The 15,732-nt window shown below is 34.2% G+C and overlaps 1 protein-coding gene and 1 long non-coding RNA gene across 2 annotated transcripts; one reads left to right on the plus strand and one right to left on the minus strand.

Moving 5' to 3' along the window:
* Positions 1–1,861: 1,861 nt before the first annotated feature.
* LOC148930524 (uncharacterized) lies at positions 1,862–10,672 on the plus strand. The gene is made up of 8 exons (XM_089066503.1): positions 1,862–1,885; positions 2,276–2,643; positions 7,572–7,690; positions 9,459–9,515; positions 9,606–9,749; positions 9,876–9,965; positions 10,057–10,122; positions 10,614–10,672. The coding sequence occupies exons 1-8, from the start codon at positions 1,862–1,864 to the stop codon at positions 10,670–10,672; spliced, it is 927 nt and encodes a 308-aa protein (XP_088922629.1).
* On the minus strand, positions 3,209–4,982 carry LOC125212376 (uncharacterized). Its single transcript, XR_016136748.1, has 4 exons — positions 4,724–4,982; positions 4,352–4,415; positions 3,766–3,857; positions 3,209–3,678 (listed from the first exon to the last, which is right to left on the minus strand). It is a non-coding gene; the product is annotated as an uncharacterized LOC125212376 (long non-coding RNA).
* Positions 10,673–15,732: the final 5,060 nt, after the last annotated feature.

Genomic DNA, 15,732 nt, shown 5'->3' on the forward strand with positions numbered 1-15,732 from the left:
ATAATGAATAGATAAATAAACGTGTGTATTATGCACTCGAATTTACATACGGAAATGTTCATCTATTACCATAAACAAGTCATTTATGGGTGTTTAAGAGATTAACAAATACTCCTACTATACACTTTGGGTTCGGGCACGGGTTTAATGTAAAATTGGTAAAGTAAGAGAGAGGTAGAGAAAAAAAAAATTAAAGTATTGTTAGTGGAGAATAGGTCACATCTCATTAGAGAGAAAAAACTTTCTAAAATTATAAAGTGCATATTCTTGTGAGACAAACTAAAAAAGAAAAAATGTATATTCTTATGGGACGAAGGAAGTATATTAATAATTTTTATAGAATATTTGTCCTTGGATTAGTACTAAAATTTATGTTCAATTTAGGTTTTAAATAATACTCCATCCGTTCCACTTTAAGAGTCCCGGTTGAGTTCGGCACGGGTTTTAAGAAATGTAAAGGAAAGTTGGTGAAAAAAATAGTGGAACGTGGATCCTAATTTTTTATATTAGTTTTACAATAAAATGTGGGTGGAAAAAGGTTAATGAAATGTGAGACCTAATATCATTTATGGATAGTTCCAACTGGGGCTCCTAAAGTGGGATGGAGGGAATAACTTTAAAAATCGAAATGTCAATTTTAGTCATAAATATATGACCAAAATATGAAGTTGGTCCAACACATTCACTTTTTGAAAATCGGGTCCATAACAAATAAAATCGTTGTCGATCCAGTCGTTTTCTGAAGGCCAATCGTGGATTAGCAAATTTTTTACCAATTAGGCTTAATCTGATATTATTAGTCACCTAATTATTTTCTAATTAGCCTACCAATTTAATTATTTTCCAATTATTTTTCCAGTCCTAACAAGATCAAAATAGGCACAACTTTCAGTTGTAAAATGTTCTAGACCTATTTGATCTTGTTTAGGGATAAGATGGAGTAGTTTGACATTTATAATGTTGTATGTTTTCTATTTATTCATATTACTCACATCAATAACATCTATTCACGTTTTTTTATGTGTGTTATCCAATGTATGATGATGCTTTATTCAATGACAACCATCATAGCATGCATCTTGCATTGCATTTTTATAATATATGGTAAAAGATTTATACGATATACTTAAAAAATTTCATGAAACTGGGTGGTAAAAGATTTATATGATAAAATTAGTGGAATGTAGAGTCTATTACCATAAATAATAAAAAAAACAAAATGAGACAATTTATTGATGAACGGAAGGAGTATATATACATTTGTCCAGTGTACTCTTTTATAGTAATATTAGTACTATAATGTTAGCATATAAAATCCCTATCACTAAAAGTACGATTAAAACATTGAAATGTAATCCTAATATAAAGATGACCATTCTCTTTAAAGTAAAAAAAATAGCTAGAAGTGAAACCTAATATTTAATAAAAAATACCTATGACAAAAACCAAATTACTCCTAAAAGTACGATTAAACATTGAAATGTAATCCTAATATAAAGATGACCATTCTCTTTAAAGTAAAAAAAATAGCTAGAAGTGAAACCTAATATTTAATAAAAAATACCTATGACAAAAACCAAATTACTCTCTTCGTCCGCAATTATGAATCTCGGTTCAACACTTTGGTCTGTCTATGATTAGGAGTCTCAGTTCAGATTTATTATAGTAAGTAAATAATTCCATTAACTCATTTTTTATGTATAGATTTAAATTTAAATATATGAGTATGAGATCTTTATTTCAATATCTTTTTCTATCTACTTTCCGTTATATGAGCAATTTTTATAACTTGTAGTACGACATTCATTCGGAACTTTTAATCGCGAACGAAGGAAGTATCGTAAATGCAAAGTGCATTGAAATGGAAAATGTCCCGCCCTATGCAGTGATTGCCCAGAGGCTACACTTGCAAAATTTTCTAGAGTGTCTTCTCAAAATTTCATAACCCTGCGATAATCCATCACTCCAATATCTATGCCAAGAGCATCCGCAGCGGTGGACGTCCCGACGGACGTCAGACCTGCGTGCCAGACGTCCGCCATTAGGCGAGCGACCGACGAACGCGGACGTCGCTTGCGGACACCGGAGTTCCACGGATTTCCAACGACGTCCATCGGGACGTCCGCTATTGCGGGTTCCCGATGGATGTCCCGGCGGACGTCCCGATTTTTATTTTTATTTTTTTAAAAAAAACTATACATATACGGCTCGTTGAACTTCATTTCATTTGCACCACTTGTTTTAATGAGTTTCTCTCTCTCCACATTTCTTTTAGTATATATCCAAAATGGCCAGTAGTAGTGGTAGTGGTGCGGGTGGTAGTGGTGGGGGTGATGATGACATACACTGGCGAATTAAAGAACAGATGCGGGCCGTTACGTCCAGGGAGATAAATCGCGTGATACAAGCGGCCTTGCAGCAGCAGCCGGCAGTACCTCGACCCATCCATCATCGAGCTATAATCCCCCAGGACCACATCGTTGCACGTCATCGGTTGTATGAGGACTACTTCACACCGGAGCCGAGGTTTGGGGAGAACATGTACCGGCGACATTTTAGGATGCATCGTCCGCTATTTCTGCGTACCGTGGATGCTTTAGAGCGTCGATATGAGTATTTTAGGATGAGGGAGGATGCGGTAGGTAAACCCGACCACACGTCCTCTCCTCTCTCTTTGTCGTTTCTTTGCGACCCAATATCTCCATGCTGAATATGATCTTTTAAGTAATTTTTGCTAAACAAGGAAATATCAATCTCCACTAGATTCATGGCTAAGTTGAGTAATATATGTATCAAATATAACACTACTAGAAAATTGGTATTTTATGTCACTTAAAACAGCCATTACAAAACTATTGTTGTTACACTTAATCTTTTATGGCACTTGATGCAAGTGCATTATTGGTAGACGTATTAACAGGTTATGTGTAAAGATAGATAGTGTATTACTGCACTTCAAAAGTGCCATGAAACATGACGTGTGATGTCACTTTAAAATGCCACATTATTATTTCTTAAACTACACTAACTTTTGGACGAAAATTTACAAAATACCCCATTAATTTTGATTATTACAATTTACTCTACATTTTTTTATATTTTACTTTTCCACCTACATATTTCTATAATTTATATTTAGATTCTTTGAATACTTATAATTTACATTTTGACTTTCAATGCACAAAATTCATTAAATTACTATTAATCATACGACAAAATTTAATACTCATTCAAATAAAATAGCAAAAATATTAATATCCAAAGTATCAAATGATACTAAAAAAAATATAATATGTTTAAACAAAAACTAAACATAAGTATGATTGTCTTTTACTTAAAACTAAACAAATATTACTAGCACTAAACATTATATAATGTTAATCACTGTGTTTCCTCCTCCGATCTTCGATCTTCTCTTTTCAACGAAGGCCACCCCCCGTCGCTAGTGGAGACCCCCCTTCTTCAGCGAGAACTCCAAGCTCCTCCCACCGTCGACATCTCAGTTGGAAAACATCCAACTCAAAAGAAAAATAAGGAACTGAAAAACAGAACGGAAGGTCGCGACTGACCTTGTCTACATCAGGATGTGAAACCAAAGGAGCATAGCCTGTCAAAAAGTTGAGAACACCAGATAGAAGACCCACATCTCGACACACTTCAGCCAACTCCAAACATGTGCTGAAGTTACCAAGTAGGGGAAAACAAACATCATACAAATATAAAAACAGTAGCTGAAGGAATGAATATTGAAAAAAAAAAACTTACATGGATGCTAATTTTGATGGTTTAAGTACTGCTGTACAGCCAACTGCCAGAGCAGGGCAACTTTCTATGTTGCCATTAACATAGGGTAATTTCTATAAATGAGAAAATACCAATTTAGGACAATCACTAATGATATCCAAGTTACAATAGAGAATAATTCATAATAATAATTCAACAAGAAGATGTCAAATAATTTAGTAATCTACCAACAAAAACAAATTGTAGCTTTCAGAAATTTCTCTTGGGTGAAAAAAATGTGGTGGTGCAAATAAAATGAAGTTCCGGACAAGGAATATATGAACTCGTTTAAAGATCCCTAATTGCAAAATGTAGAAGAGCTATAGACAAGAGGATCAAAGCATCTCAGCTCAATTAGCAAAAATTATGACTGCTGCTGAATTAACTAGCAAACAAACTTACAAACATATAAAAATATAGCTTTCAGAATTCAAAACCAAAACATGAAAAACTACCAAGCAAGATAATCCAGAGTATGATAAACCACTACCTATAAAAAAATCTAGCTTTTCCGATCCCAAAAGAGAATGTGAATTAATTAGCAAACAAACATAAGAAAATTTAGTACCATAAGCATTATTTGTTGCAGCAGAAAGTAATCCATCATAGCATGCTCTCATGTGTTTCATATCCTGCAAACGAAAACAAAGCAAATACAACCTACTTAGCTCCAAACACATACATGATTCCACAGTAACGGTGAGAAACAACTCCAAATTTGAAAAAATCAAAAAACAATAGCACCAAGAACTTTTAAAGCACGACTGCACAAACACAAACATTTCTTCACAACTGTTGCTTCACTCATAAAATCAAGGAACACATGTGAGATTTCAAACTAATTTTACTTAAATTCGAATTGGGGGAGAAATTGAACACAAACCCTAAATTCAATTTGAATCCGAAATTTGATGAATAAGAGGTGTGGAAGGTTACTTACATAGAGGATAGACAAGAATATTCGAGAGATGTCGGAGTCCAGTGACGGCGGCGGCAAAATCGACCGGATAGCAGTTGCAGATGAACGTATGTGTGGGTATGGAGGGGGATAGAGGTGTTGAAAAATAGGAGAGAAAGAAGGGCTTCCACGTTGTTCGGTGGAGGGCAGCGGTCGCAGGAGGCGCGGTGACGTCGGCGGAGGGTTGTGGGTGTGCGTGTGTCGCGGTGTGTGTACGTGTGAAGTGCGGTGTGTGTGTATGTACGTTTCTAATTTCTTTTTATTTGTTAAGGATTGTTTGCATTTTAAAATTGTCATAAATAGAAGTGTCATGAAATGAGTTTTTATATCGCATTTATTTTGAGGTACAGTAACAATATATGATATACGTGTAGTGAAAAGCTCGTGTATAGATAGTACATCTATGCTGGCACCTTCTATAAAGTGTGACTAAAAAAGTGTAGTGAGAAGCCAATTTTCTAGTAGTGTAATGGCAGCTAAGTTCATACCATTGCTTGAGCAATGGATCTCTTGCCAGAAATCGTTTTCACCTTTCCGGAGGCTTTTGAACGTTTTGAGGTTCAATATCAACACTGATGATGAAATCGTGCTACGGGTGCAACAACTGAATGGAGACGACAAGCTGACATGCCTAAAGGAGATCACAATGGTAGGAAGAAATCTTATTCAAAGTCGCCTCACCGGCGACTTATGCCAGGACGCAAATTGCGGTGGTCTTGCCGTGTTCCTGAGCAGAGTCTTGGACAACATCCCAGAGAGAGCCCGATCAGTAGGGGTGGCGAAACGGGTAGCGGGTAACGGATAATTCTTATCCCGACCCGATACCCATCGGGTATCGGGTACCCGCCGCCTGATGATTGCGGGAAACGGGGCGGGGTCGGGTTGTGTATTTTAGAATTTTGCGGGTATCGGGTATACCCGATACCTGAGCGGGTATACCCGATAAACCCGAGAATACCCGACTTTTTCACAATTAAGGTTTTCAAATTTTTAATTTTTATTAATTAGTTTTAAATATTTAATATCCAATAAACTATATTCTCTAAATTCCAATCTCCTCTGACCTCTTTTCCAATTTCACTTCTAATTTTATTTCGTCTACTCACTGCACATTTCACCCACCACCTTCATTGCTCCACACATATTAATGTAACGGCACACCCGTATATAATACTATATTTATATGTATTAATGTAACAATACTTGATGTTGATGATGAATAAGAGTACACACACATATACAGGTAGGTACACACACACATATAGGTACACACATATATATTATATACGCATCATAATGACACACATATATTTAAAAAATGCAGTTTCGGGTATAGTCTCGGGATCGGGTACCCGCAGTGTCGGGTACGGGATACCTGATGAAATGTGGGACGGGTATCGGGACTTATATTCTGGCTGAAATCGGGTGCGGGTACCCGTTTCGCCACCCCTACCGAGCAGGCTCTCTAGACTTGGGCCTGCTCTCTACTCAGTGGACTTCTGCTTATAATAACGTCTCGGCGATGGAGAAAGAGATGAAGAGTCGGGTATGTTGGCTTTTCTTTTGGAGGATAGTGTCTCATTGTACCTATGTGATATTACTTGGAATAGTGTTCTGGTTTTTATTTGTCTTAAAGCTCAAGCCCTCTAAAGGTAGGGTTGGATAAATATACCGAAAAAATGGTATATCGATCGTATCGTATTGAAAAATATAAAAAAATATTGAATTTTTGGCATACCAAAATTTTTGGTACGATACAATACCGTATCGTAAGTTTTCGATACGATAACGATATAAATTTTCTTATATCGCGGTATGCCTTTATATATCGAATATATGATATATATCGATATTATCGGTATACCGAAATATATCGAAAATCAATACGTATTGAATTATCGATACATACCGTTTATACTGATTATAATAATAATATACTTTTTTTAAGATTAAAAGTTCAAAATCATAAATTGATATCCATTTAATTTAATTATATATTAAAAAAAATATTTATTGGAAACCCTAAAATCATAAATAGATATCCATTTAATTTAGATATACCGTTCCAAAAGGTATACCGAAGTTCGGTACGATATACCGAAACTTTCGATACGTTAATGATATGGAATTCTTTTATATCGATATTTTCGATACAATAACGATACAAAATTTTCGGTACAATATACCGTATCGACCCAGCCCTATCTAAAGGCAAAGGTAAGCCCTCTAAAGGCGAGTGTAAGCCCTCTTAAAACGAGGGTGGATTGCAAGAAGATCTAATTTCTTTTGGGGAGAACGTTGCTCCCACACTGTATTCTGGTTTCCTGCATTGTGTAGAGAGATGCGTTGGGAAAAAAGACCATGTCATGAACGATATGTTGGGAACCTGTGGATGGATATACAAGGCCGCGCGAGTTACGGCCTCCATTGTTGATGAATGAGGTCCTACTCCTCCACCTCCTCCTGCTGATGCTCATGCTACTGCCAATGATCCTGCTAATGCTTCTGCTACTGCTACTCCTAATGCTCCACCTGATCCTGCCAGTGATCCTGCTACTGCTACTCCTAATGCTCTCCGCAACCCACGTCCAAATGCGATTGCTCGCTCCCCGCCGTTGCACCACCCTTCCGCCAGCTCAACTCTGCCCCAGGCTGCGACCTGCACTTCTCGCAGAGCCCCTTCCGGGGTCGCCGCCCCCCTTCTTGGTATCGTAATTTGTGATTAAGTACTAGTATAATTTACTATTAGCCTTTTTTCGAACTCTTTAGGGTGTGTTTAATTTTGTGTCTATGCTATGAACTAATGACCCATCGTGCAAAAAAAAAAAAAAAAACCCGGCCACACGCCCATACAGAAGTGCACTGCCGCAATCAGGCAGTTGGCATACGGAGGTGCGGCCGACATGTTCGATGAGTACCTCCATATCGGCGAGACGACTGCCCTCGACTGTCTTCAAAATTTTTGTGAGGGCGTTAGGGAGATATTTTGGGATAGGTGTAACACCCCGACTTTTCCAATTATCCTTTAGTGGTGTTATATATGAATATATGAATAGGACTATATATATATATATATATATATATATATATAGTCCTATTAACCACAACTCCACTCTTAAAGACCGAACTAGAGACCGAATCTTGACCACATAATCTTGAATTTGATGGAATAGATTAGATAATCAAAGGTTAATTTTCGCACTTCATTATATACTCAATTTACTACAACTCGGGGGCATTTTTGTAATTTCATAATTAGGGTAAAATTTCAAAAATTTACTACATTTCCTCTCACGCGTTTTTCGCCGCGATTTTTTCTCTCCTCTCAAAACTTCTCTCAGAAGATAGTTCATCTTCATCTTCCATCGATCATCGATCATCGCCGGCAATATACGATTTCATCGCCGGCAATATACTCGGAAAACTTCACCGAAAACTGCTACCGGCAATAAGTTCAACATTTAATCGGTAGATTAAGTTGCAAAATGGTCGATACTCGGAAAACTTCTACCGAAACTTCTGGACGCCACATTTCCGATGAAGGTAATACACTTTGAAACTTTGAAAACTTCTTACACTTAATTTAATTCATCTAATTCCTAACCTAGATTCTTATTTTCGTCAAAATAGCATTGAAATATAGACTCAAGCAGCCGGCAAAATCAGAGACAATCAAAAAGTCAAGTCGGAAGCCGGATGAAGTTGCTGCGAAAAAAATTACAGATCCAGAAGATAAAACCTAGAATTAAATCGGTAAAATGAAAAATAAATTATAACAATGAGGTAACACATGATCTGTTGGATGCTTGTTGATAGAGGATCTGTTCATTAGTATTCGAACATGAAGTTTCGTCAGAGAATGTAGGATTAAACTTAACTGTTGTAGGTAAATCTTTCTTTGAATGAGTTTAGGATTTTAGAATAAAAATTAACTGCTGCATTGTTTGATGTTTTTGAAATAAGAATTGGTTGTAACTGAGATTGAGCTTGTTGTTATTTGATTTTGTTGCTTATCATTGTTCTTGATCATGAACCAGTTGGGGGTTTGGAGTGAATTGCTTGAATCTAAGTTATATAATGAAGTTAATTGTGTATTTAATGAATAACATAGTATTCTTTGTGAACTATCTGTAATTGGGAAGATATGTTAACATTGATTATGTATTCATTATATAGGAGGTAAAACTTGCTTGTAATGAAGTGATAGACATTAAATATGAATTATCTATTTACTGTGTTGAATGGGTTTAGGGTATTAGGATTAAACTCAGCTACTTTGTTGTTTGCACATTTAAATGACCTATATGTTCTATTAGCTGAAGTAGTAAATTGGTAAGGTGAAGTAATAAATTGATATAATGAAGTAATCTATCTACTAAATGAAGTTATCATGTAAAAGGCTTAGAAATAATTCTGTGCCAGAAAGTAAAAAGTGAAATCTAAGCTATATAATGAAGTTAATTGTGTATTTAATGAAGTAACATAGTGTTCATTGAGAACTATCTGTAATTGTTGATGATATGTATATTTATTCTGTAATATTGTGTATAGGTGAAAGTTCCTTACAAAAGAAGAAGAATGCGAGTATTTCTTTGCAAATCCTCTCAAACTACTTAGGCAATTACTTCATTCATACACTTTATTACTTCATTTATGTTCCATTTTACTTCATTCATACACTTTATTACTTCATTCATACAAACTGTGCTATATGCAGATGACAAGAAAATGAAAGCTCTAGAAAAGAGTATTACACCAACAGAAAAACTACAAGGTTTAATTCATAAACTCACATTATATTTTGATTTAATACAACATGTCATTTTATCCATTGACTAAAATAGTCCTCTCTTTTTTTTTCCAGAAATGTTGAAAATGAAAAATGTAGCTGTTGGTGATAATACTTCAAAACAGCATGCTAATGAAGAATCTGAAGTCAATGATGAATTGCGTACAAAGAAAAAATATGACAAGTATCCAGCAGATCGCGAAGGAGATAAAAACAGAGGTATATCAAATTAAAGTTGGATTTTTGTTTCATATTTAATATCTCATTTGATGTTTTATTTAAATTCCTATAATAGAATTGTGTAATACCATATTGAAGTACTATAGTGCTCTTTTTTTTTTACAGAAATGTTGAGGATGAAGAAATTTTCTGGTGGTAATAGCTCTTCAAAGCAGCCTGCTACTCAAAATCTAGATAAAACAAATCAAGCATCAGGTTTGCAGCATATGTAAACAAGTTTTAATTATTCAATAAAAAATAATAATATAGGTGACTAACATAGATAAACTGACATGTTTTAATGAAGTTAATGATGAATTGAGAACAAAGAAAAGACATGACAAGCAGCCTGTAGAAGAAGCTCAAAACAGAGGTACTACCCTTGTGTGTGTTTCACTTCCTTGTATCTGGAATTTCTTTACTCGACATTGATTATATTGTAGTGCAGAAAGAGCATTTTAAAATGTGTATTATTGGCATCTCTTTTGACATCATTATTGGATAGTAATGAACTATATTCAATAAATATGAACTAACTTAAGTATGTTATGAAGTATTTTTGACATGTTATTGAATTAGCTTAATGATACAACAAATTTTAGCGTTAAACCTTAAGCGGTAGTAATGAACTATATTTAATAAATAATGAACCAAATGACAGTCAGTAATGAAGTAAATATCACATTTTATTGAAATATAATATTAACTTACTTCATTAAGTCATGCGATTGCTTCATTACATTAGTTTATTACTTCATTTAGTCGTGCTATTACTTCATTCAGTAATGCAATTTAGTGTCAAATATGATGTTAACTTTTAAACATTTTATATCATTATCATTATTAATTATAAACATATGTTAGGTATGAAGAGGATAAGAGGAACTGAGCAAGAACATACTTCACCTACTGGGGAAATGTAAACAGAAAGATAGTAAAGAAAGCGTCAAAGAATGTTGATAAAGTTGCTTCAAAGAAGGGCACAGGAGTTTCTGACAGAGTTCTGTGTCTTAAAAGAGGTCCGACAAAGTTTGTTGAAGCAATAAAATCTCTGAATGAGGAACAACAAAAGACAGTAGAAGATATGGGTTTCGGGAGTCTTCTTCATTTCAGTTTGACCTTTATTCCAGCAAAGCTTGCATATGAGATACTAGATAATTTTGATATAGATACATGCGGAGTAAAGTTCAGACGAGGAATACTACATATCGGCGATGATGATGTCCATGCCACGCTTGGTTTACCAAATGGTCATTTGAAATTTGAAAGGAATGGACATCAAAAGTTGGACAAATTCATCAAAGAGATTGCTGAATCTTGTAACCGAGCTAGAAAAAATATGGGTCCTGATATGTTTATGGAAAAAATGTTAAGTGATGTTGAAGGTGGGGAAATGTTCAGGAATATTTTCTTGATTTTATTCGACACAATCTTGATTAACCCCTCTGGAGACGGATACTTGACAACACAGATTGAAGAGGTAATCGATGACATTGATAATCAAAGATTATAATTGGTGCGGTTATGTGATTGATTCTCTCCTTCATGCCCACAAGGTTTGGGCTAAAGACAAGAGCAAACCATTCACTGGGCCAGTTTCATTTCTGGTGGTAAGTAACTAAAATATATTGCCTTGAATTAATCTGTTTTAAATATGAAGTATTATTTAGAAGTGATGAACTAATGCTAAGTTTCATTTTGTAGCCATGTTATGTTGATAGGATTGTTCTTCAATCACGGCTCGTCACAAGAACATTCCCAACAATCAAGGGCTGGACAAGCAAACTGCTAAACAAAAGACAGAAAATGGAGCTTGAGCCTGGGCCATTTGGAAGAGGCATTAAGGAGGGTATTTTCAATCCTCAAAGAAGCAATCTGTTTGAATTGGGTGGAAAGCATGACATTGCCAGCTTATCTTGCATAAAAGGAAGTGATATCTCTGCTGCTGCAAAACGTAGAAAGCACTTTTTCAAAGTTATGGGAATTGCAGCTGATGCACTAAGTGAACTTATGAAGAATATAGAAGAAGATGCAGAAGATGTCAAGAAAGATGCCTGCTCTAAAGTTGCAGCCAATTGCTCATTGAAAATGATGGGCGTGCAACAGATGGGACAAGAAGAAGACGGCATTGAAATCCAAAACATGTCTCAAGCAATGTCTCAAGCAATGCAAGATGACGACGTTGATGATCCAGAATTTATCGCTGCAGTTGAGAAAGTAATGAAGGTGGCAGAGCTAAGAAAAAGATGGGAAACTGAAGGTCCTTCGTTTGATTTAGGATTTGAGGTTGGAGGAAGGAACGTAAGTGGATGAATGGCTTCTTGGTTGAAACTTGGATGTTGTAGTATGGGAACTTTGTTTTGTTGTGTTGTAATTCATATAAACAATGGGATGTAACTAACTGACTTATTTTGTTTTGTATTTGGGGATGAACTAAACTTATTTTGATGTAAAATATGAAATGGTTTTTGTAACTAACATGTTCTATTTAGGCAATGGAGAACAATTGTTCATTGGGTTTTGTTTGTATTGTTGTTTATAATTAACAGGTTGATAATACACCGTCAAGGGACATATATACTGGGAACTATATCCTCGACGCTGTACAATTCATGCCCGTAGATGATGTGAATAAGGTAAAATTTTACCTTGCTTTTTATTAAGTCTGTTTGAAGTAATATTTCTGTATAATGAAGTAATTATCGTACTGAATGAACTATTTTTTACCTTGTCCTTTATTAACTCTGTTTGAAGTAATATTTCGATATAATGAAGTAAATGTCATACTGAATGAACCATTTTTTATATAATACTACTGGCAGGATCTTAATGTACAAATGCCAGATCTTACATCGCCATCAAACTTCAGTGTTGATGCATGCCTTATGGATAACTTAAAAGCTAATATAATGGAGAAGGTAAAATCTGAATTTTCAGAAGCATACATCTCAAATAATGAAATAGTTTGTCTTTGGAATAAATAATTTTCTAAATCAATACCAGGATTTGAATACATTATGTGTTGTTCAACATGGATCAAATGTGAGATTTGCATATAGATTGCATATACATTACGTAGAAGATGTTATGTTATTTAATGAAGATTGCATATAGAAGATTGCATAGTAATCCAGTTCATTATGAATTAACTATCTTATTTAATGAAGTATTTTGTTATGTTATTCTACTTCCATAATCTTAGTATACAAATGGCAGATATTACACAGCCATCAAAGTTCAGTGTTACCTTGCCTTTTATTTTCTCTATTTGAAGTAATATTTCAGTATTATGAAGTAAATGTCGTACTGAATGAACTATTTACTACCTTACCTTTTATTAACTCTGTTTGAAGTAATATTTCAATATAATGAAGTAACTGTCGTACTGAATGAACTATTTTTTACCTTGCATTTTAATAACTCTGTTTGAAGTAATATTTCAGTATGATGAAGTAACTGTCATACTGTATGAACTGTTTTTTATATAAATCTAAATTACATGATTAAAAATCTTTATCACCCAACTACACACAACAAATGTCAAACCTAACAAGCACCGAATACTTTTTACTTCATTATATTTATAATTTGGTTCATTATGTAGAAGATCCAGTTCATTATTAATTAACTATCTTATTTAATGAAGTATTTTGTTATGTAATTCTACTTCCAGGATCTTAGTATACAAATGGTAGATGTTACACAGCAATCAACGTTCAGTGTTGATGCTGGACATATGGAAAACTTAAGAGTTAATCTAACGGAGAAGGTAAAATAACAATTTGAGAAGTATACATCTTAAATAATGAAGTATCTTGTCCCTGAAATGGATCATTTTCTGAACCACTACCAGAATTTGAATACACCGTGTGTTGATGAGCATAGATCCAATGCGAGATTTCATAAAGATGATGGAACCAAGGTACAAATCTAATTTACATAATTAAAAATATTTATTCCCCTACTACACACAACATAAAAGCATTGAAATGATCCTTTGCTTTTATTGATATATGTTTATGATTGTCATACTCAAACAGCAGTGCATACTTTGTACTTCATTATATTTACAATTTAGTTCATTATGTAGAATATTAATGTGGATGCGGAAATTCAGTCAGTGTTGAATGCTAATAAGGATATAGACATGGATGATGATTTCATGGAAAGTTGTTTGGTTGGTAAGCCAGTGTCAACTGAGCTCATTGTTTACAACGCCAACAAGGTAAGCTTGTGCAAAGTCATAGATAATTTGAAGTTTGTTCTTTATATGATGAAGCTATAATAATTGATTTATTTATTGCAAACAATAGATCAAAACTTTGAAGGAACATATAGATGTACGTACTAGAAATGAGAAAACTGTGTCTCATGCGTTGAGATCTCCATTCAATGAACGAGCAGTTAAGATTACAAACAAGCTCAGTAAAGATGAAAAAGAATCATATTACTGGATTCTTACAACACATAAAACAGAAGAGTATGATTTCTAAATTGCTTTCTAACATTGTATCGCATTATTTTTACTAGTATGTGAAATTCTAACATATATTAAAAAATATGCAGACATGAACTTGTTTATGACGATGACGTTGTAAAAGTTACAAAAGATGGAAATGTGTTCCTTGATACCTAGGAAATTAATTGTGGTTGGCGTTATAGATGCATGGGCTTCCTACCTCAACAATATGGAAGAATTCCGATCACTGTACTCATCAAGACGACTATTTTTCACCACTTATCCTTGTGTAAGTAAAAATTATTTAAATTAAATAATATTAATTGTTGTGAAAATCCTAACTATGTTATTATACAGTTGTATACGATTGTTACAAAGCCTCAAAACATGGATGTCAGCAAAATCATTGCAAACTTCTGCAGCAACTTGGACAGAGAGGTGAAGGAAATACCGTATTTCAAATGGGAACATGTGGACACGGTACAAGCATCATTCTGAAGTATCTTAATTTTTTATAAAGTAGTAATTTGAAAAAATGAAGTTAAAGCTATACTGTATAAACCTATGAAGTAGTTAATTGCCAAAATGAAGTAATAAAACTTAAAAGTGAAGTAATAGACTCTAAATATGAACTATCTATTTACTGTTTTGTATTCAGCTGCTGTGTTGTTTCATATTCTTCAGATTTAACAATACTTCATTCTCCCAGTTTTTAACTTCATTCGAGTAATCTTTTACTTCATTACATAGGTCTTTTTCCCCATATGTGCGAATGAGCATTATTATGGTATTTGCTTTTGCTTCAAAAGAAATGAATTGCTGTACTAGATAACTCTGAAAATGGCGACGACAATGATCTCACAACCAATTATAGTGACATTCCAGAGACGCTGGTTTGTATTCTTCACATATGATTTAATTTTATTACACTTACATATGATACACAACTAAAAATAACATATATTTTATTATACATGCATAGATCATATTTTTGTCAATTCCTCACCAACATTGGTCTTCACAAACAGTGCAAGACAATATCCAATGCTAAAATACAGAGATTCAAAATGCCATGGAGAACTTCTGAAAATGTTGAAGACTGTGGAGTATTTCTAATGCGCCACATGGAAACATACAAGGGTGAGCGCGAAGGTTGTTGGAACTGTGGTTTAAAAAAATCAAGTTCAGGTGTTCTCCAAAGCTTGAGGGCCAAGTATTGCTCTGCATTGATGTTAGCAAATAACAGCCATACAAGCTTCAAGAACAAACAAGTTACCGAAACATACTATAAGGAGGAAAACAATAGCCATGTAATAGATGTTGAGAAAATGATTGCAGCATATTTAAAGAAAAAATGAAGATTTTAGCAGATTAAGTTTTGATATATACATAGATCTGTTTTGAGCAATTCAAAATAAAGTACTTTGCTTATTAATGTTGTTCTATATTAGATTTAAATGTTGCATTGGATAATAGATATAGTTCATTGGGTAGTTAATTTGTACAATGAAGTAATAAATTATA

This window comes from Salvia hispanica, chromosome 3 (assembly GCF_029641045.1).
Source record: "Salvia hispanica isolate PSC_SH4W2 chromosome 3, Shi_PSC_v1, whole genome shotgun sequence".
NCBI lineage: Eukaryota > Viridiplantae > Streptophyta > Magnoliopsida > Lamiales > Lamiaceae > Salvia > Salvia hispanica.